This window comes from Neopelma chrysocephalum, unplaced genomic scaffold (assembly GCF_003984885.1).
Source record: "Neopelma chrysocephalum unplaced genomic scaffold, ASM398488v2 Primary Assembly neopelma1_24, whole genome shotgun sequence".
NCBI lineage: Eukaryota > Metazoa > Chordata > Aves > Passeriformes > Pipridae > Neopelma > Neopelma chrysocephalum.
In genome coordinates, this window is record NW_020897693.1 from 42,515,414 (window position 1) to 42,537,277 (window position 21,864).

General features: G+C 41.4%; 1 protein-coding gene and 1 long non-coding RNA gene across 2 annotated transcripts; one reads left to right on the forward strand and one right to left on the reverse strand.

Moving 5' to 3' along the window:
• Positions 1 to 3,828: 3,828 nt before the first annotated feature.
• On the reverse strand, positions 3,829 to 5,402 carry GSC (goosecoid homeobox). Its single transcript, XM_027674257.1, has 3 exons — positions 5,069 to 5,402; positions 4,594 to 4,853; positions 3,829 to 4,155 (listed from the first exon to the last, which is right to left on the reverse strand). Exons 1-3 carry the CDS (start codon positions 5,397 to 5,399, stop codon positions 4,003 to 4,005), a joined length of 744 nt encoding a protein of 247 aa, XP_027530058.1. The 5' UTR covers positions 5,400 to 5,402; the 3' UTR covers positions 3,829 to 4,002.
• A 1,030-nt stretch (positions 5,403 to 6,432) lies between these two features.
• On the forward strand, positions 6,433 to 7,252 carry LOC113963305. Its single transcript, XR_003532731.1, has 3 exons — positions 6,433 to 6,528; positions 6,752 to 6,845; positions 6,980 to 7,252. It is a non-coding gene; the product is annotated as an uncharacterized LOC113963305 (long non-coding RNA).
• Positions 7,253 to 21,864: the final 14,612 nt, after the last annotated feature.

Consider the following 21,864-nt stretch of genomic DNA (forward strand, 5'->3'; position numbering starts at 1 on the left):
CAAAGAGTTTGCATGGTTTATATTCCCAGGATCCCATTATAGTAAAGCTCAAAACCAGTTCACTCAAGTATTAGTAAAACCAAAAGGGAAAAAAAAGGCCAGATTCTCAGCTGATAATAAATCACTTTATGTCAGGAAAAAAAAAAATTCTGACCTCTGCTTTCCAGCATTACTTATTAAAACAAGACTACAGAAATAAGTATGGTAAATAGAATACTAAACAGAAAAATACATTTTTGCCATCTAAATGCAGATGGCACAACAAAGCTAGCACATCAAATTGCTAAATCTGCCTCTATAAGGTAGAAAACTTCTGCATTGGACCCTTACCACACATCGTTTCCCCAGCTTTCCCTTGCAAAAGGATTTTGTAATCTAAGCCAGTTTGTGTGAGGGATATTTATTTGATGTATGCTCATTTTGTGTAATTATTCAATTATTACTCCTATAATGCATAGCATTATCTGGAATAAGTCTGCACTACGGTGGTGAACCTGCTAAGTAACTTACGTTTCTTCATATATCCCCTCCTCAGTCTACCTCCCTTGTGAGATCTGAGAGGAATATTATTCATTCTACAGACAGAAATTGAGAAAGAAAGAAGTCCAACAGATCATAGGAAATCAGTAAGACAGTAAGAAACTGAACTCGTGTAGTAAAAACTAGATAGTATACCAGTACCATGATCAAGAAAACACATTTGAGGACCATCCAGTCTTCTGAGAATGGGTTTACCCAAGATACAAGATTGTAAATTGCAGTGGAGGAGATACAGACAACACCAAACCAAACAAACAAATTAAAAAAAAAATCTCTTTTGGTGTTCTTTTAAGGCAAGTGTTAACAAACAAAACCACAACCAACTCTTTCAAAGCCCCTTTGTCAGAACTGAACCTGCTGGAACATAGTACATATTCAGCTCCCTCACTTTGCCTTGTTCCTACTGCACCAACAGAAAGAGAAAATAATGAAAGCTGCTACGTGGCATTTGCATTCTGGCATGTAGGAATTCTCCTAAAATAAAAAGCCAGACAGACATCTAGAGATGGAATATGCCAACCAAACGGCACAACTGAACGAGAGATCTTCTTATTACAATCACCCTCATGTTTTCAATAATTAATTTAGTTTCTTGATCCTTTTCATGCAATATTCTTGCTACTTTTCCATTATTAGACTCTTCCATACTGCACAGGATCTGATTTTGTAGTATGAGAAAGGTAGAACGAAGCCTTTAGGTTTTCAACAACCACCAGTGAGAAAAAGAATGAGACAGCTACTCCTACTGTCTAACGGTATAAATAACATTTTTAGTTAGTAAGGTAAAGCTTTTAGGTAAAGATTAAAATTGCTTTTCAATTAGATTTTGAAGTGGTATTATTAACTCTCATAGGTCTACACCTACATGTAATAACAGTAGATATCTGTGACTGCGAGATCAAGTTTATGGTAATCAAGAGTTTACAGGAAACTAAAAAATTAATGCAGACTAAGGTACAATGTGATTTTAAAGCAATTGATGGTGGCTTCGTCACAATTCCATGCACAGAAAGCGTGTTTTGGAATACAAAGTTTTGATTCTTACATCACATCCCATGCTTCCACAGAACAAAAAGTCTAAAAAGTCCACAACTTGGCATGTTCAATGACCTGAGCTTCCATGGATCTCAAGCACCTTGCTCCCATTGGAACAGTATAAATATCTCTAAAGATATAGACTGCAGCTTTAAGTAATTACTATTGATAATCAAAAACATTTTTAAAGCCCACTTCTTACAAACCCAGATTCAGTTTAACTCCCACATTCAAATATACAAACTAAAATCCTTAATAGTGACTTCCAAAATTACCATCATATGCAAAAAAAAAAAATGTAAAACAAAACAAAACCCTACCAAGCTCCCGGTGTGGCAGTAAGGACATTTACACATGGGAAGTATGTAAGCACTTGCAAAATCCTGGGCAATATTATCCTTAGACCTGGTTTTTATTTGCAATTTAAGTATGCACTTTAAAACCTAACAATGACTAAATACAGGGGTGATGACATTAAAAATCCACTCAAGTGAGACTTCCTGCATATAACATAACAAAACACTTCTTTTCAAAACTAATTTTCAGTAATTTAAAAACTAATTTTTAGTGCTATTTGATTGTAATTTAACACAATTTACAGAGATCAAATATGCATCCACATCTCTCAAATGCTGTAACTCCATAGAACCTAACCATGATATGTATCCAAAAAGAAGAATCCATTTGCTTTTACTTTTCCTCCTCTGCTGCACTAAGGAATAAGAGGCTAAATTTCTTCTCTTCAAGAGAGCAGTAGCTATGAAGCTCTTAGCCCCCTAAAGGACTGGCTTATACAAAACCACACTGAATTTCTTCCACAGCAGCTGTTCCTACATCTTGGTACAGCGAGAGATTGCTCAGAGAGAGATACCACATCTACATGGAAACATGGGTACATTAAGAAATGTTATCTGAGCAAACAGGTACTAAGACTGGCTTTATCACACTAACACCTGCAATACTCACCGTTACAACACCCATGAAAGCCTGGATATATCAAGAAAGGGAGGAAAAAGCACAAGGACAAGCAACACAACCGTTGACCCTTTCTAGCGTCACTGGAAGCAATGGTGGGCACATTTGTACAAAACAATTTCTTGTCTAAACTGATGAGCTGAATAGATACAGGTGAGTTTAGGCATTGGCCATAATTAAGTAAATTCAGCTCAGTACTGCTTAACTTCTGAATGAAAGGCGCAGCATGAAGTTTTCCAGCCAGAGATTATCTACATTGGCTTTACACCTTCAGGTCATTTGTTTTAAATTTATGAACAGTCTTTGTAGGCAAGGAGAGAGAAAGGTCTTTCTAAACAAGACACCATGGGGGCAACCGCTGTGTTTCTGTTTTAAGTGATGAGCTCTGAGCTGGGGAGTGACAGGAAAACAAGCAAAACGAAAATGAACATGTCTTTAGAGGGGGAATAGACGTCTCTTCTACAAGGCCCTCGTAGAGCAAAGGGTAAAATGAGGTCGGGCTGTCACTGTTTTCCTAATTACAAAGGTGCTGCCTCAAAGGGGAGAAAACTTCCATTAGGAACTTCCTCTGAAACACCCCCAAAAGCAGCACACGAGGGCTCGTACTCCCCTTACATGTAATTCATCTGATAATGGCTGAAATTTGTTAACAGCAACTTTAAACCCCGCTGTAGAGAGACGGCTTTTCTAAACGGGCGTCCAAGACAAGCGCTTTGAAAATTCAACAGGGCGCAACTGCAGTGAGACAGGGGAAGGCGCGGAGAGACGGGACAGAGTAACAAGCGTGAGGCCAGGATTGCTCCTCCTGCAAGTGTTTCCCAAGGGCATCGCCGCCGGCACGGGTGGGGGGATCCGCAACGCTCCCCGAGGGAGAAGCGCTCGGGAGCGGGACCGCAGAATGAGCGGGCCGGGACCGGAGAGCCGGGAGGAGTAGCGGGGTTCGCTCCCGGCCCCTTCGGCCTCGTACCCAAGCCAGGCTGCCACAGGCGCCGCCGTCGGGCTGGGACTGGCCTGGCCGGGCCTCCGCCACTTCCCTTCGGGTGAGAGATCCCTCCCCTGCCTGCTGAGAGTGCGGCACGGCCACCAGCGCTGCCCTCCGCCGGCTTTCAAATTGTGCGATAAACTTTCACATTGCTCCCACAGTGCTCCGCTAAATAAGTCACTGCACCAGCAAGGCCGGCCCTAGTCCCCGGAGAGCCGGGCACCATCGTTCCCTGCTCCCTTCTCTCCTTCCTCTCCCTCTCCCCGTGGCGCAGAGTGAACAAACGCCCCGCCGTCTACCTGTGCAACACCTCCGCAAACACATTTTATTTACACGGAATCAACTCGGGGCATTGTACATTATATACAGATATTTTCCCCCTCCAACAAGGCAGAGTTTGTGCAAGATTAGTAGCATCCTCTGGAGCGTATCCGACAGTCCGCGGGAAATGTCCCCCCTACTGAGATGCATCAGCTGTCGGAGTCCAAGTCACTTTTCCCGTCCTCTTGTCTCTTCTCCGGTGACGTTTTAGACGCTTTATTCCACTTTTGTGCGTTTTCTGACTCCTCCGAAGACGATCGCTTTTGCCTCCTCCACTTCGCTCGGCGGTTTTTGAACCAAACCTGTTACGTTAAGAAATTAAATTTTTAGTCGGGGAAAAAAAAAACAAAACCAAAAAAAACCCCACAAACAAAACTATCCAAACCCGCAGCCTGACCTCAGCCCCGCAGGAGGCCTGCCGGGGCCAGCGTGCGGCGGCCACCCTTGGACCGGAGGGAGGGAAGTGGGGGAAGCTGCCACTCGGGTGGGACGGGCCGAGCGCCTTCAGGAGGCACGATCGCCTCCCGACAATCTCTCACAGCCCCGTGACAAACTCGGCCGGCCTCCTCAAGGAAGGACGCTTGGACATAATAATAAAAAACTTTCCGTCAGCCCCCGCAAAGCGATCGCTCTCCCTCCGCTGCCTGAGCCGGGCTGGAGCCGCACTGCGGTACCTCCGGTTCGAGCGCTTTTGAGTGCGAAAGGGAAAGGGTGGAAGAAGGAAAAAGAAAGCAAAGTACCTCTACTTTTTCCTCCCTTAAGTGCACCCTTCTGGCCAGCTGTTCCCTGGTGCCCACGTCTGGGTATTTCGTTTCCTGGAATAGGTTTTCCAGCGCTTCCAGCTGCTCGTCAGTGAAGATAGTCCTGTGCCGTCTTTTCCGCCTACAGTGCAGCTGGTTCAGTAACTGCAGCTCCGTCCGGGACAAAGTGCCCACGTTCATATAGGGCAACATCTGATGGGGAACAGGGGACATCAGGACTGACCCAGTGCCCTCGTAACCTACAAACAGATAGACGGGTCGACTACAGGCTTTGCTGTAGAGAGAGAGATCCTGTGAGATCCCTGCTTCCCCCCCACACCCCGTCCCCACCCGTCCCGACAAAGCACCCCTCTCGCGGTCCACCCGCGCTCCCGCGGGCAGCCACCTCCTCCGGCCCCGCGGCTGCGGGAACAAAGGAATCCCGTCTGCCCCGTCCCGCGCGGGGCCGCCTTACCTGCGGGGGGGACGCAGGAACACTGCTGGGCGCCCAGGGGCGGCACGGCCCCGCAGCACGAAGGGCCCACGGGGGACGCCGGCACATGCAGCTGCCCGTAGTAGTAGTTGTTGTAGCCGAGCCGAGATCCAGTGACGGCCGGCGGCAGCGCGGAGGCGGGAGCCACCGCCCGGGAGTAAAATCCGCCGTAGTCGGAGGCGCTGCCGTAGAGCGAGTCCCCGTGGAGGCTGGGGAAGACGACGGGCGCGGCGCTCGGGGGCAGCAGCACCGAGTCCTTGCAGCGAGGTCTGGCCGCCAGGATATTGTCGATGCTGAACATGCTCACAGGCATGCCCCAAACCGTGCGGGGCAGGGCGGCGGGGACCGGCCGGGGGAGGGAAGGAGGAGGGCGGGAGGGAGGGTAGGTGGTGGTTGGGGAAGGGGGGGGGAGAGGCTGGAAAGACACGAAATCGAAACTTTTCGGAGAAATTTTAAAAAGGGATCGGAGCGAAAAGAACAGAGCCTTTTCCGAGGGCAGCTTGCGGTCAGAGTGTGCGTGTGTGTCTGTGCGCGCGTGTGTGCGTGTGCGGTGTGTGTGTGCGTGCGCGCAGGATCCACCCCTGGAACTTTCCCCCCTCAACTCTCGCCTGTTTACTGATCTCAACCCAGAGGGCTGCTCGGAGTATAATCCATCTGAACCTCTTCCCTTTTTTATACCCAGGCGACGTCATCCTGGATTTAGTTCCTGGTAATATGCAGATGACAAACAAAACCAGATTTGATTTTTTTTTTCTCCCCTTTTTTGGTGGGGAAGAGGTGGGGGTTACACAAAGGAGTGAAAGCAGCCCGAGTCTGTGTATTCAGAATTAATGAAATTAACGTAATCCTTTCCATTAGTGGGCTTTTTTGAAAGGCCCCAGATTTAGGCTTGATCTCTGCTGCACCGGCTAATTGCCCAGGTTAATCTTATTAATGCCATTGTGCAGAAGTGGTTAGCAGCTCCTAGTCTTGTCTATTATGCACCTACTTTGGTCGTGTTAGTTCACATTAGTGGGTGCGATTTCCTCTGTCTGAAGCTCAGATTCATTATTTATGCTTCGAATTGGTTAAGAAGCACTTTAAAAAAAAAATAAACTGCGATACAACCACGCAACGCCCTCCCTCCCCCCAACAAGTGTTTCTGTAGCAGGGTTTGAATTTTGCGTCCCCCAGCTCGGAGAACTGAAAGGGCGTTGAGGAGTATGCGCTTCTCTGATTTAAGCTTTACGCAGTGAAGCAACATCATCTTCACTAAGTAAATTTTTTTTTTTAATTTTCCTAGATCACCTGGCGTAACAAGGACACGTGAATGCTGTAAACTTCTCTACCTCTTTTTTTTTTTTTAGTAGATTCAGATTCAGACAGGTATCACTTTTTATTTTTATAACAAGCCAGGAAATGGAAATGTTAAAGACCAGTGCCACCTCAAATCCCCGGGTGTGGTAGGTGTTCCGATTTGCTTCTGATCTATCTCGGTGCCCTTTTCTTTTCTTTTTAATCTTCCATTTTCTAGCTTAGAAAATAAAGCCCGTAAAGTTACAATGATACAGAGAACTTTATATTTTGCATGTTGTGTGAATTTTAAAATGGAGCAATTTTAAATCCCTAAAACTCTTCCTATTAAGTGGTTTGGCTCTCCTGGTAGCTGGCTCTTGTGATTTGCAGAATACTTCGTCTGTCACGACTGTCACTGGGAATCCACAGGAGGTGAACTGAATAAGATTAGACTATTTACCCCATCAACTCTCCATCAAAGAAGGTAGGAAATTGTACGCATGAAATGAAAACAAGCCATTAGGGTCCGTTTACGAGGAACACATTATTTTTCCTCAACAAAGAATATCCTCGTTAGCGCTTACTCGCACTTTATCCTTTCTTTCCTCGATATTCTAGAATTTAAAACTGCACCTGAGGATGATCTAAACCAAGAGCCTATTTCTAACAAAAGACTCATATAAACGTTAAAGAAAAAGAACCCCAGGACTAAATTCTCGCTTTATTGATAAATCGCGATGTGACCAATGACTAGTATTGCTACCTTTGCTTCGATTTGTCTGTTGATCAATTTCTTCCCTGTTTGTCATTTAGACCTGAGCTTCGTGCAAGTTTTTCAAATTTGATGGAAAGTGAAACTATTTGACAGAGAGTTGTGGGGTTTTGTTAGATCTGGGATTTTTTTTTCTGTTGTTGTTTTTCAGGATTTTCTTTTTTTTAATTATTATTATTTTTATTGTTTTGGGGGGAGCTTCGGGCTGATTTGTTGGGGTTTTTGGTCGGTAATTCCCCGGGTGCAGCCGGTCACGCTACATGCAGAGCAGCGCCTGCTTAATGCCGTCATTGGGATGCTCGTCCACGTCCTCGGCGGCTCTGCAGCAATGCGCTCTATCATCCCTCCGGTGGCCTGCGCACCCCCGGCGGTGAGCGGGGCTCCGGGCCGACCGGGCTCGGGGTCCCCGAGGGAGCCAGGCCCGAGGGGATGCCGAGAGCGGGGCACGGCCCGCTCTCGCACCGGTCCGGAGTGGAACATCCCCGCGGGTGCCCCGGGGATCTCTGCAGGGGCGGCTCTGCGGGACGGGCAGACATCGGGCCAGGCGGGGACAGCGCTCTGCCCCGGGACTGCCGCCCCTCGGGGAACCAGCCGGGTGACCGCGCTGAGCCCCGCTCATGCGGGGGCTCGCAGGTGGGGACACCCACAGTGGGGACACCCGCCGCCAGGGACGACTTCTTGGGTGCTTAGCATCACTTGCATCCCAGTTTCATCTCCGCGCCTGTCCGGCCTCTCCCAGGCGAAAGCAGCACCGCGGGACACGAGTGGGCATCAGAGGAGCCGCGGTGCTGGCGGAGCACACTCCGCTCGGGCTGTGCGAGCGCTCTGCTTCCCAACGAGTTTTTCGCTCGTGAAGGGTCCCCTGAAGGATGATCCACCTCGCTGCAACGCTTACCTTTATTCCCAATTCAGATATTATATTTCCTAAATAACTTGTCATCCCCGTGGGGAAGTTCTCTTTTGTTTTGTTTGTTTTAATCTGAGTCGTTTTGCCGAACCCCCCAGTTTTGATACACTCTTCGCAAAACCTGTTCTCGGAGTTTCTCATTTCCCATGCGCTCTTCACTAACCTGGCAAATGGAAAATTGTGTTAAACAAACAATCAGTTGTCATACAATGTCGGGTGAAATTGTAATAACAAATGAAACACAAGCAAATTGTGTTGCATAGTGTTGCTAAGCAATTGTTTGTTACGGGAGGGTGGTCACAGCATGGGTTGAAAAAGGGATCTAAAGAGGAACATAGTACTGGGCAGAGCAAGCTGTTAGGTATGAAATAAAGTAAACACGGCGATGATTTTCGGTATTATTACCCAAACACGATTTCATACAAAGCAATCACCATACACAAGTCTATGAAAATGCGCTTGTTTAGAAACCGGACGGTTTTTTTATTTTAATGTATTAAGGAATAATTCCGGGGATGCAAAAAGCATCTATCGCCTTCCTGACGCAGTCTCTGCCCGGCCTGACGGCAGGAGCAGCACCGGGACTGCCGGCCGGGGCCGCACGGGTGGGGTCCGGGGAGCAGCACCGCAGCCCACCCGCCCAACCGGGGCTCCCGCCCCACGTGAGGGGGTAATGCCGGGGCGACCCAGGGCTTTGGTGGGTGTCCAGCTGCGAGACCAGCTGGGAAACGACGCTACGCGGCACATCTCTCACTTATAAATGCTATCATCCTTCGGCGTTCCCCACGTTTGTTACAAAGGGATTGCATCATCGCTTCACCGGAAAAAAAAAAAGTATGAAACTCATACAATGCAAAATTACGGTAATTTGTTCCCAGAATAAACTTATCTTGAACTGATTAGGAAAGTCAGTCATTTGAAAACGAGGTAGAAAGTCGGTTGGGTTTTTTTTTCCCCTAAAGCTTCCCTCTAAAAATATCAGCTTCTAAAGTTTTCATTCATATAAACTTTATTAATGAAGATCTTTTATTTAAATGTCAAGGGGATTTGAAATTTAGAGTAAATTATGAAGCATGCATGTCTTGCCAAGTCATGGGTCAAATGCATTTGTGAAAAACTGCTAAAAGAGCATATGGTTTTGAATTTTTCTACAATGACTAGTGTTTAAATAAATTGCTTGTACTGCTTAACTTCATGTATAATTTTGACAGAAATTGGCCTATAGCCTTTTGATATGTAAACATTTCAGGCTTTTATGCGGTATAAAAAGACACTTGCTTTTTGGGATCAGCTAAAGCAGTCACCCTGTAATTCAGCAAACTGGCACCTAACGTTACATTCTTGCTGCATTTCAACTTTCAAGTGGCAGCATAAAGGGGAAAAAGCGAAGGGACTTTTCAAAAGCAATGTCCAATTGGAATTAAAAACTGCGAATGAGGTGAGAATGTGCCACTCACTGCCTGATTGAAATGTGTAAACCTTAACACTAAAGAGAATTCTCTGTCTTGTTTTCTAAAAAACAACAGAGGAATCAGTGAAAACAGACTTCAACTTAGCAACAGACCTGACTCGTATGTCAAATTAATGCCTTAGAACAAAATCTGTCCAAAGTACAAATAGGTGTGACGAAGAAAACCCAGATATCCCTTCTGAATTCTGTCAGCTGTTTCTCTTCTACAGACTATCTTGGGCTGTAAAAATTGAAACGGTGTTTTATATATGGAATGTTGCATACAGTGTATATAAATATCACCAAACCTTTTGAATTGCCACTTAGATAGCTACATGTTCACTTGCATTCACCATTTCTTAAGTTTTTTGCAGTTTTTGCTCTAGTAAACATTCCATTGACTTCAATTAGTGTTTTGTTTTGAGGAGTTTTTTTTTGTGTGTGGTTGTTTTTTTTTTTCTTGTGAAGAGGAGACTAGAACTTGCTAAGGGTTTCAGGACACGGTCCATAACAGTAGTGGAGTCACTCAGTTTTAAGTCTTCTTAAACTAAAATGATTTTGTACACATATAAATCTACCAAGCTACTGAATAAATTCATTTATTACTAATATATCTGTCTCACATAAATAAACCTCCTAATGTTGATTAGATGGATAAGCCTAGCACAGTGCTAGACAGAACAGGACCTGGATAGTTGCCTGGTGCCAGACAGCTCAATATGTTTATTTCCTGTGTGCTTTAGAGGGGACTAAGCTAAAGTTGGAAAAAGGTTTAAATGAACTATATAATTTCAATCTGTTACTGTAGTAACATTTTTATTTATTGTATATGTCAGTTAGTCATACACAGAATTCTCAAGATACACTACCCCTTTTGTTAGTGGTCAGAGGTGATTTTTTTCAGAAGTGTAACAAGTCAACATAGACAGATTCTGGTATAGACAATTCAAAATTTAAAAGCTGATATAGATTCAGTCTAAGGTGATGTAATCTAGTGAAGAAAGCAGAATCTCTAAAAGGTTTCCTTGAATGTGAACAAAGGTCAAAGAGAGTTTTTTTGCTGGTTTCATATGTATTCCAATAAACAGCATACTTGGCAAATAAGTAGGTATGACATACAGCAAGAAAAATACATTTCCTCTTAACAGAGGAATCTACAACAAAACTGAGCAGATCGTTGCAAAGAAAGATCTTTTAAAATAATTCATCTTTCCAAAGGGACAGTGGGAAAACACTGGGTCCTTGACTGCAATCGCAGAAGTCAACAGGATGATGCCCTGTTACTTGGTAATTTTGTTTTCTGTCAAAACCAGTTTAAGTGAGATACTCAAAGATACTGTGATCAAACCCATTTAAGCTCAATGATATGGGATAATCTGGACATTCACATTAAGAAAAAGTTTAATGCCAAAGGATGGGCTGTAGAAGCTGACACAGCAGAAGACTGCCACACACACATGACTAAGCTCTGTTTCAGAAGTGGTTCTCAGTCACAGTACAGCCAACAGCCAAAATTTCTCCTGCAAATTGAACCATTCCGTAGCAGTGTTCTTACAAGCTTCAAGATGGCTTCACTCTAACCTTTCATTACTTTGATTTTTCTCTGTAAGGTTGAGTAATTCTAATTCTCCATGTTATTCATACAGTCACACATAATGGTGCATAGATAGGTATATGTGTATCTGTTTCCTACAAATACTATGCATAAGATGTGCCCATTTTAAGGATCATTATATTATTAGATCTTTCTATGCCAGTGTTTGTACTAATAAAAGGAGAGTAATTAAACAAAAAAAGCCAAAAGACTGTTTTCCTGATTGACAAACATAAAACAAACTAAGGCTTCTGTTGTTGATCTGCCGTTTTCCAATAACTGAACTAAGTTTTTGGACCATCATGTAGCACACTGGATTTTAAACCACAAGAGATCCTGAGCACACACAGCTACAAATCAACAGGAATTGTGTGTGGTTAGCACTTATCATTCCATCCAAGTAATATTACATTGGCTAATGATCTTCTTGGTAGTATAAACTATACATAATGCCACCAGAATCTCTCTTCTCTCTGAAAAAGGCCCTGGGAGGTTACACTCAAAGTAGCTCTTTATTTGTTATGCAAAGAGCCTCAAAAGGCTTTGTGAGGAGTTAGAGCAACAAAGTCAGATTTAAAAATAAATAAGTCAATGGTACAAAAGACAGCTATTACATTGTTTTCTGTAACATGCACATGATGCATTTTGAAACTTCTATGGGTTTTTAGGACCTTTAGAGTTTGTGAATATGACTGTAGCATAATCTAACAGTCTTTACCACGGTGGAACTAGAATTGGGGACCCACACCTGTGGAAGTCTCCCTGGTAATTGCCAGTGATTTTGAATCACAGCTGAAACAGAGAGATGTATCTTCTAGCTAAAAGTCATATTATTGTTTCCAAACACCATATAACTGAAACCTAATAGACTTGTTTTGAGTGGTGTGTCAGATAATATCATAAACATTTACACCTTTTATAAATACAGGAAATAATATTAAAAATTAAGGTCAAAGTGTAAAAAAACCCCCCAAAATTATAGTGGAGAAATATGTAATGAAGGGTAACAGATTTGAAGAAAGCAAGGCAAATATGCTAGAAGGAATTACAGAATTGCTATCTTGGTTAGATGATATTTTGATAATACCATTGAAATAAATAATATCTATATAATCTGTTTCAGTGATCAGTTGTTGCCTTAGGCAGATAAACCAAGATCATCCCGTGAAGCAACTGAGGTGGAAGAATTATTGTACTTACCTATTAATGCTCTCAACTTTAATCTGTGTCTCTACCACACCACTATCAGTCAACCTTATCCCCATTTGAGTTCTAATTTAGGCAACAATAACCTGTTTCCAGCAAAGGTCATTTGCAGAATTGAACACAGACGCAAATCACTAGGGGACAGAAATAAAAGGTTGTGTTTATATGATATTTTAAAGCTTGGATTTGTTTCTTTTCAGCATCTCTAAAGCTTCTTTCTAGTATTTCTAAAGCCATTTTAATATGTTGACATCCTTAAGAGTTTTTATACTTTTCTGAAAGCTATCAGAAAACATTGAATTATTAATTCAATTATTAAATATAATTAGCTTGAAGCCTAGATTAATCTATGGTTATTTCCTTCCTAACTAACCATCCCCAAACCAGGACTAGATTTTCAAGGTCCTGCAATACATGTTCACCTATAAGTTAAAATTTGCAGCTTGTACTTTTTATGCTTTGAATGTCATCTAACGAGACAAAGAATTTTTTTATAATTTGTGATTGTACAATATTCTGGGGGGAAAAGTATGTAATCTACTCCCATGAATCAGGAATATTATGCCAGTATTTATGCATTTGCAGCTGTCTTCAAGTTAAGATGCTTTGCCCTTTGATTTTTTCTTCCTTTCTAATTCTTATGTACTGCTTTCATGCAGTCCAGTCTTCAACATTTTGTTTTTGAAAGAAACTGTTCTTTCATGATACTGTGAGTTCAGAGGGTTTTTTTGTTGGATTTGTTCCAAGGTTTTAGTAAAATATGCAAGATCATGGTCTGGGCCTGATGCCTGTTTCAGGAGGTCAGCATGCTGTGCAGTTAGATACAATTCTGGACTAGGAACTGAGCAGAGAACATGATACAGCAGCCAAAACCCAGGGATAGTTCCTTTTTCAGAAGTTTTATCAATGACATCTTCTTCGTTTGTGTGCTGATGTGGCACAACATGCTTTTGGAATGTTGTGGATGAATCCTTACATGACTTTTGCAGTTTGTAAATATTCTCAGGGAGAGGGAATAACAGCTCTTTCCCCACTCTGCCTCTTGTAGTGGACATATCAACATGTATTAGCAACTGATTTGAGGATCAAATATGCTCAAAACATTGATGGGTGGATATCTGCATTTCTTGGACCAATTCTTCACTGTGATTTAACTTCAGCGCAGTAAGTATGCATTAGCTACAACACTGACAAAATCCAATGGGCACAAGACATTTTAGAAGAAAGTTAGTGCACAAAGAATATCAATTTACAGAGCACTCTGATCTACCTTAAAGTTTCACATGGAAAAGTTTTTTACTGAAGGTACTTTGAGCCTTTCAGCCATCACATGTATATCATGAGCATCCACATAGATAGCTTGAAGACAGTGAGTAGACCTGTTCCCTACCTTACTGCATGCTCCTAAAGAGAGCCCATAGTTTCATAGAGCAGGCTTAGCTTAAAGTAGGCTGTGGGCTTCTATCGCTTCATGTTCAGGAGTGATATAAAGATAAGGAAAGGCATCCCACTTAGCAGCAAAGGTCTTACTGAGACTCCAGGTCTTTTCAGAACTCCAAATTTTAGCCCAGTAACAGCTTTCACAGTAACTGCCTGTACATGAGTTTTGCTCTCCAAATCTTTGAACTTCATGTTGGTTACAAAATTTGTTGGTTTGAACAGGACATGAAGATGGATTTGAAATAGCAGTTAGTGAAAGCAACATCCACCCATTTCCATCACTAATTTGATGCTGTATCTGATAGGTTATCTGCTTGCATACCTTTAGACATTACAAAACCCATGATGTGTGTCCTGTGAAGTTCCAGTGCATATTCATTTTGTAATATACTTTAGACAAAACTTTAAAAAGTTTGGGGGAACTTTCAGAACCTTTGTAACCCAACCAATTTTCTAATATACATATTCTCAGTCCATCCAAAGCAGGTAGTGCAGTGTTTTGGTTTCCTTTGATTGAAAAATATTTTCTTTACCTGGACCTCTTAAGGCATCAGTCACCAGATGGCTAATGTTTTAGTCTAACCATTAGAGTTTAAATCCCACTAATTTTAAGTTTTCCTAGCCTCAGCCTGCCCTAATTCAGCAAAAGCAGACTGGCCTATGTTGAAACATTAGCAGGATCCAAGGAAACCAGAGAATAACTTTAAATATTTTGCAAAATATTCCCTAGTCTATACTCTGGCCCCAACAACTAGATTTTCAATTCTAAAATTATTTAAACATGAACATCAAGCTCTAAAGAGCTGTGTTGAAAGAAATCTGACTTTTTTGTGCACAGAATGTCTTGACTTCAGAACTGGCTGTGGTTAACAAAAGCATTAGCTTGACATGCCATTTGCTTGCCTTGTCCTCAAAGAGAGAGTGATATAAATGAGTCTTCAGACTGTGTCTTAAATTTTCTGGACTCTGTACCACGCTTGGTTGTGTTGCATGTTGTGAAGTCTCAAAGAAAACTCAAGAAGGAAAACTGAAACGTTCTCAAGCAATCCAGGAGTTAGACTATGCACAGCAATTTCACCAGCACACTTATTCTGAAACTATTCTTGATTGAACTTGTGCCATTTGTCCATTAAAATCCAGAAGAGAGAATGTAGCAATTACAAATGTAATACTATTAATTCTGATCCTGCATTTAAATTTTCTGCCTGTTTACTGCGTATAGAACAATTCTGTGCCGAGAGTGACTGCAATAATATAGATAATGTTCATAGGGAGAAATAACCACAGGACACAAAGTTGCATAATTTTTGTATTTTCTTAGCCTGTGGTTTGCTCGAGTCCCAGTGATCACTCCAGCCTATACAACTTCCCTCTTACCCTCCCTCTGCTCTGCCAGTCTGGCTGCTGTCTACCTGTCACTTGAAACTGAGGGCTGATTTCAAACACCCTCAAGCCTGACTGGTAAAACACATGCTTTTCTCTGATGTGTCATTCATAATGTTCATTTACAGGGATTTAAATGGAGCCTTGCTCTTACAGCTTGAAGGAAAATAAAAGTGTAGGAAGAGTCTATTGTTTTGGCACTTGGGTGTATGTTGCATAGTGATGCATACATTGCTAAGAAAAAATATGTACTACCAGAAACAACTCTGAGGTTTTTCTATTAAAACCACTCATTGTGGTGTGGCAACGTATACTCTGCCTGTATAAACAAGGCAGAGTAAGGGACAGTAAAAGCTGTTCAGGTCAGGGAAGAAAAGACATTTAATATTCATGCCATACAACATAGGGCTTTAATATATAAACGCATACAAACATATATAGAGATCATTACATTTCAGGCAAGAAGCAAGTGTCAGTGCATTCAAATTTATAGCATAAATTTGCTCAAACAGCAACCATCATAGATTTCTTCCTTGGATAAGTCTGACTTTGTGTAATCACACTGTGCTTATAATGCACACAAATTCAGAACGCCAACTGCAGAGACCTGCAGATGCAGGCAGTAATCCTCAAGGGCTACAGCGAGAGACGTGACTTCAGCTCAGATCGCTTCCACAGCACTGGTCTATAAAATCTGCATCCTTCACAAGATTAAAATGTGATTTGGTGCTCCCAGAGGCAAGTGGAAAAGTTTGTGCCACTGCCTAGTAAATGTGAGAGCTGAGCTGTCCTCCTTTCTCTCTCCTGTTGCTTCTTATTCTAGGACTGCTCTGAAACAGGTTAGACAACCCCTGTGTGACAGGTAAGCTGCTTGAGCTCAAGCTTCTAAACAAGCTACACTAGCAACAAACTGACAGTAAGAGAATTTCAGCACCTTTGGTTTTAACAGGGGTTGGATTAGGTTTTAATTCAGATTACATTGCAAATACCTTCCTGTGGGATAACTGGCTAATTGCAAGGATAGATGAAAACCACAGGACCTCAAGGGTAATTAAAACTCTCGAGAAAGCAGTACTTACTCTTAGGGAAATTATCTTGTTGTTGACACTGGGTGTAAACCACAGGTCCTCCTATTCCTCCTTCAACAGGGTAGTAAAATTGGTTGGCAAACATGAAAAGAGCCAAACACTTTAATACCATTACAGAAAACTCTGCTAGACATTCTGCTGTTCAGGGTCCAAAGTGTCACTTTTGTTACTGAATTCTTGTTCTGTACTGACCTTTTAGACTACAGCTACAGTTGTGGTGGTATGACACGTTCTTCAGTAATTTGTTCTACCTCAAGCAAGTTGTAGATTATCAATGTAATGTTAGTGTGATTTAATTTTAAATAGTATTTTGAGATAGCCTTCACACTAGCCAAGCATTATGAACCACTGATTGCTGGTTTAACTATGTTTATTTTAGCTCAGTACAACTGAATTAAGAAGGATTCAAATCAAATCAGAACCAGCCCTTTTAGAATTAAGAGAAATAATACTGGGACTATATAAAGTTTTGAATCAGTTCAATTAATCTAACAGAGAAAACCCCCTAAGAATAATTTAGTTGTCAAGTAGATTGAGAAGAAGTGGGTTTGATACATTTTAGAGAAAAGTTTTTTGTGGTTACTATCTGTCAATGTATCAGTGGATTATTTCTAAATGCTGAAAGTATTTAGAGCTACCTTTTGCGAGAAGTGGGCCAAAATTGAAAGAACAGATCTGAACTCTTGAATATGTGGGTTGGAATGTAATTCTCACACCTATTTATCCAGCCTTGCCAGACTTATTACCACTACTTGAGCCCTACGAGTGAACCTACTTTTACAGCTTTGTTTCCTGATCAGACACAAAATTGCAATCCTTTTATTTTATGGTTTGGGACTAGGCAGAGCCAAAACCTTGTAGAGCACCATTCCACTCAAGATCAAGTACTCTCATCAAGATCACCTAATATCCCAGGCCTTCTTTTTGGAACTTTACTTTTTTGAAGACGCTTTTGGGATTTTAACATGATGTAAGTGAAGCATGGCTTAATGAAGAGCCAACACCAGAATCTTCAAACTCTGTCTCTGCCTGTTCCTCCCAGTAGCTGCAACTAGTCTGGAAAATCAGCTGATCTAGTGCCAATTGCTCGGGCAAATAAGCAGTGTAAGCAGTATTTGGTTTCTGAGCTCTTTTTTTTAAGCAAGCTATTCATCCCACACACCTTCTAGGAGTTAATTTTTAAGCCCACCAATTATTTTCTTCCCCCAAACTATATGCACATACACAAAAGTAATCCTTGCACTCCTAAAAACATGGAAATTACAGCATGTAGGACTTTAAACTTATCCTGCTTGAAAGACACTGGGGAAAAGAGAATACACATTCACTACGAATAAAAGTGAGTTGCTAACCAATGCAAACAAATGTAACCCAATCTATCTACAGCAGTACCCTACTGAACACCTTTGCCTCCTATTATACAATTCTGCCACAGCAATAAAATCAACTGTCTGCAACAGTTTTAGTTCGCTGTATGGTTAATACCAATAATGTACTCAAAATTGATGTTTAACAGAGTGAACTGATTTGTTAGAGTGTTAACAGCCACAGACTTTAACTAATAAACAGATCATTAACTGCTGGTAATAAACAACTTGCCAGGATCATTTATTATTTAAGAACATACTTTGTCTTAAGAAAAGATGGCCCACTTATTTCTATCTATGACACCTTTCTGGCTGTCATTCAAAGTGGGAGGCACAGATGAAGCTACAGAGAAACTGTGCTGCACACACTGCATCAAAATTCATGGAGAAACACTGGTTTTCATTAGAAGGCACTCACAAGAAATATATTGCCTCCTTACACTGTTCAATAATATAGTCAGTATTTTTACTAAGCTCTTGTTTTCAATACTAACTGTAATTTAACACGAGGAATCTAATTTCCAGTTCTGATTAAATATTAGAACTTCTTCATCCTTCTCACTCTATGAGAGCCCACTGCAGCAAACATTTCATTCTGGAAGTAGTTCTGAATGGGAAAAACTGTTTGTATATAAAGAGTTTTCATAATGGAAAAGAAAGGAAGTTGAAGGGAAAAAACAAGCCAATTTTGTTATAGGAGAGGAAGGAAAAAAACTTGAAATCATTTCTTCTTGAAAAAAATTTAAAAAGCTAAAATACATTAAGATAGTAAATACATTATCTAATTACTCTGGATTATGACTAGAGATTTGGAAGGAACAAAAGAAACTCTTTGTGTCCCCATGGCTTCTAAGCCATTCTATGTGTAATAAATAAAAGTCACACAATAAGATAGACTTTGCATGTTGGACTGTTCTAATTTTGTCAATACTTGACATTCAACATGATGATGCCATTGTAGTTTCCTTTTGTTCTGACTCCTGAAAGAGGTGATGTGGCACAATACTAGTCTGATTGAAGAGCAGAGGCACCTTCTAAGACCTATTATTAATGTAAATTTAAGTTACCAAAGATTCCCTAAGGTCCTCCCTGCATTATTTTAACAACCTTATTAGCCAAGTACATAAATATACAACCATATGTTCTGAATAAGAGTGAGAGTGTGCTGATATCCAGATTTTAGATTAAGAATTATTAATATTAATTTATTTTCTATATCTCCTTAGAGATTTAGGTCTGTCTAGATGTATCTAGATATATCTCTATCTAGAGATATATGTCTATCTAGATATTTCTATTTTCTGTACCTTCTTAGAGGCATCAGCATAAATGATGAGATCATTTTTTCTAGGCACTGTGCAAATAAACTGCAGAAATACCCAAAGACGCTACAGGCTGAATGCAAATGCAGTTTCAAGGCTGCAGTGGCAAGACTTGACAATCCTGCTGAGATGTACATATAACACTTTAATTGCATACAGTTGAAGGATGCTTTTTTTATGCCAGATCCTTTACAAGTGAAGAAATGTCATTTAAGGAAAATTTTTCACTGCATTTTATTTACATACCTCTGCAAGTCCAGCAGAAGGCATTTTAATATCATCATTAAATAATTCAGACCTTAAACTAATATAAATCGGCCATTACTTGCACTAAGAAAAAAACCTCTGTATTTGCATGCTGGTTGGAAAAATGCTTCTATTTAATTGCTTGTGGAAGAAGCACTTTATTTATAGACATACTGTGTAGAGGGAAATTTGGCTCTCCTACCATATAATAAGATGCATGGCGCTCTGCCAGGATGCTGGCTATCCCAGGACATTTGGTGTTCCATATACCAAGAATGTAGAATTGTACTGCCTATAAACAGAGAAGGCTTTTTGTCCAAGGATACTGTAAGACATGATTTTTTTTGAATGAAAAAGTGAAAAATTAATGCAGCAGTTACGAAGTTGCAAGAGCAGGAACTTTCTTTTGTGAATTCATCAACAGTTGATTTAGTCAGCTAATGAGTAGCTAAAACAGATTACTTGTTACCCTTCCTTTTTCCATTTATGGAAGATGTTGAAAAAAATCTCTTGTTTTATGGGTTTTGAATATAATTCTTATAAATCAGGGTATTACACAAAAATTTCCACTAAGCTGGATGACTCAAATAAATAAGTACTGCGAGACTGGGATTTACTAATCTGTCAGAGTGTATCCAATTAATTCATTTGTTTATTTAGGTAGGAGTTTTTTGCACTTCATTATCTTCAGTCTCTTTGACCACAGGGGAGAGAGGACCATGGGAGGGGGAGTGGAGATAGATTTTTGAAGGGGAGCCATAATTAGCTCAATTCTTGGATTGAGCTCAGGAATGTTGTTACTGCTAAATAGCTCCTTAAATGGAGTATTTATAAACTACAAGAGAAGCTGTAATATTAGAAGAGAAGAAAACCCAAAACAAAATAAATTTAGCTTCACAAGCCCTAGGTTAATGCCCTGGCATGATGACATAATCCAGCCCAAGGGATGGGGAATGGAGAAACATGTTACTGATGGTAAATCAGCACGTTGCACACAGCCCTGTTGGAGCCCATGGAGGGGATTGGGAGACCTTAGAGTTTAGATATGCCCTGAAGGTCCCTTAAACAACACCTGGCTCTCGTGTAGGGGCCACATGGGTCCTTCCCAGCAGCCCATGTATGCATCCCTGGCTGGCATCTGCTCTGCCTGCAGCCACAGCACTACTGGGGTTTCACCGGGACACCTCTTGTCCTCCCTCACCCTCACCCCAGCAGCCACCCCACACACAGTTCCCCCACAAGGGATTTCTATCCAAATGTGTTCAAATGACAAGCATTTGCCCAGGAGTGGCCAGGCTGCTTTCTGCCTGGTCTTTCAGTCCTCTGGCAGCAGGCAATGGGGCTGAGGTCCACCTCAGGGTATCTTCCAGCTGCCCTCTTTGAGAATAAAAATGTATTTCACATTACACCCACACAGCCATGCCCTACCATGCACTGGGTCCAACACCATTTCTTCAAAGCAGATTTTTTTTTTTTATCACACACAGACTACAGAGCCCAAATCAGCTCCCATGGAAGTCATTTGGACGTGAACAGGGACAAGTTCAGGACCACAGCTACTTTCCAAACAAAATAAATCATTAAGCTATGATGCAAAGGATTTGTGCCAGACATCCACACAAGACTAAGTTTAATCATTGCAGATCAGGGTATTTGGGGACAACATCTATTTTGTAACTTCATTAAAAAAAAAAAATCAAATAAGTGAGCCATAGCTGTCCAAAATTTCAAATTATTTTCCACATTTAAGAATTTTTGATAGATAAACCTTGTTTGCACTGTAATATCCCAAGGAAGCTTGTTAAGTGCTTTTCCAAGGCTATATGATCTTTATTAAAAAATTATAACACTGTCTCCTGGACACAAGGAGAAAAGGAATAATCTTTTTTTCAGATCAAGACCTTGAGGGCTTGCAGAAGTGGAAAATAAATCTTACAACTTCTCTCTCAATTTCCATTTAACATTTCCTTTTCCAAAGGCAGAGACAGTTGTCTCCTAAAGGTGCTGCATTCATAAATTGCAGCAGTACTGTTTCCTTGACAAATCCATTTCAAATCCAATAAAAAACCTAATGGGATTAACTGCTTGGAAATTTAGTTGAAAAGCTTATTTTAATGGAGCAGAACTAGTATGTTAATACATTAAGAGTGCAAAACAAAGTGAGGAGAAATGGAAAACAGAGAAATAGAGAAGCAGTAGACATAGAGATAAAATCAAAAGAGCAGAGAAATAGAGAATCAATATTTGCACCTGGATCCAAGTGGCTGTATAAGAATTTGATCCCAAAGTGTGCAAGCTATGCACCATGCAGAGCCTGCAGACAGGACCCCAAAAGGATGCTGGGCTGCTGGAGCCCCTGGGCTGGGATGACCCGACACTCTATAGTTGAATCCCAGCATGGGAAAGAGCTTCCTCCTAGTCACACCAAACAGACAATATTAAAAATTTTAGTCTGTCATCGCTGTAAGGATTGGCCTGACCAGCTCAAACCAGACTGTGGTGGCAGCCTGACACATGGTGCATCTTCGTTGGCACCAGCGGCAAATGTTTCTGGGACCACCCATCATGTCTTTCAACACCTTTGTTTACAGGACAGAGGGGAGATCCAGAAATGCAATCTTCCTTTTGTGAAATATATATATATACAGGTGCAGTTACGTGTAGAATCACAGATATCCTGAGCTGGAAGGGACCCATCAGGATCACCAAGTCCAACTCCTAGCCCTTA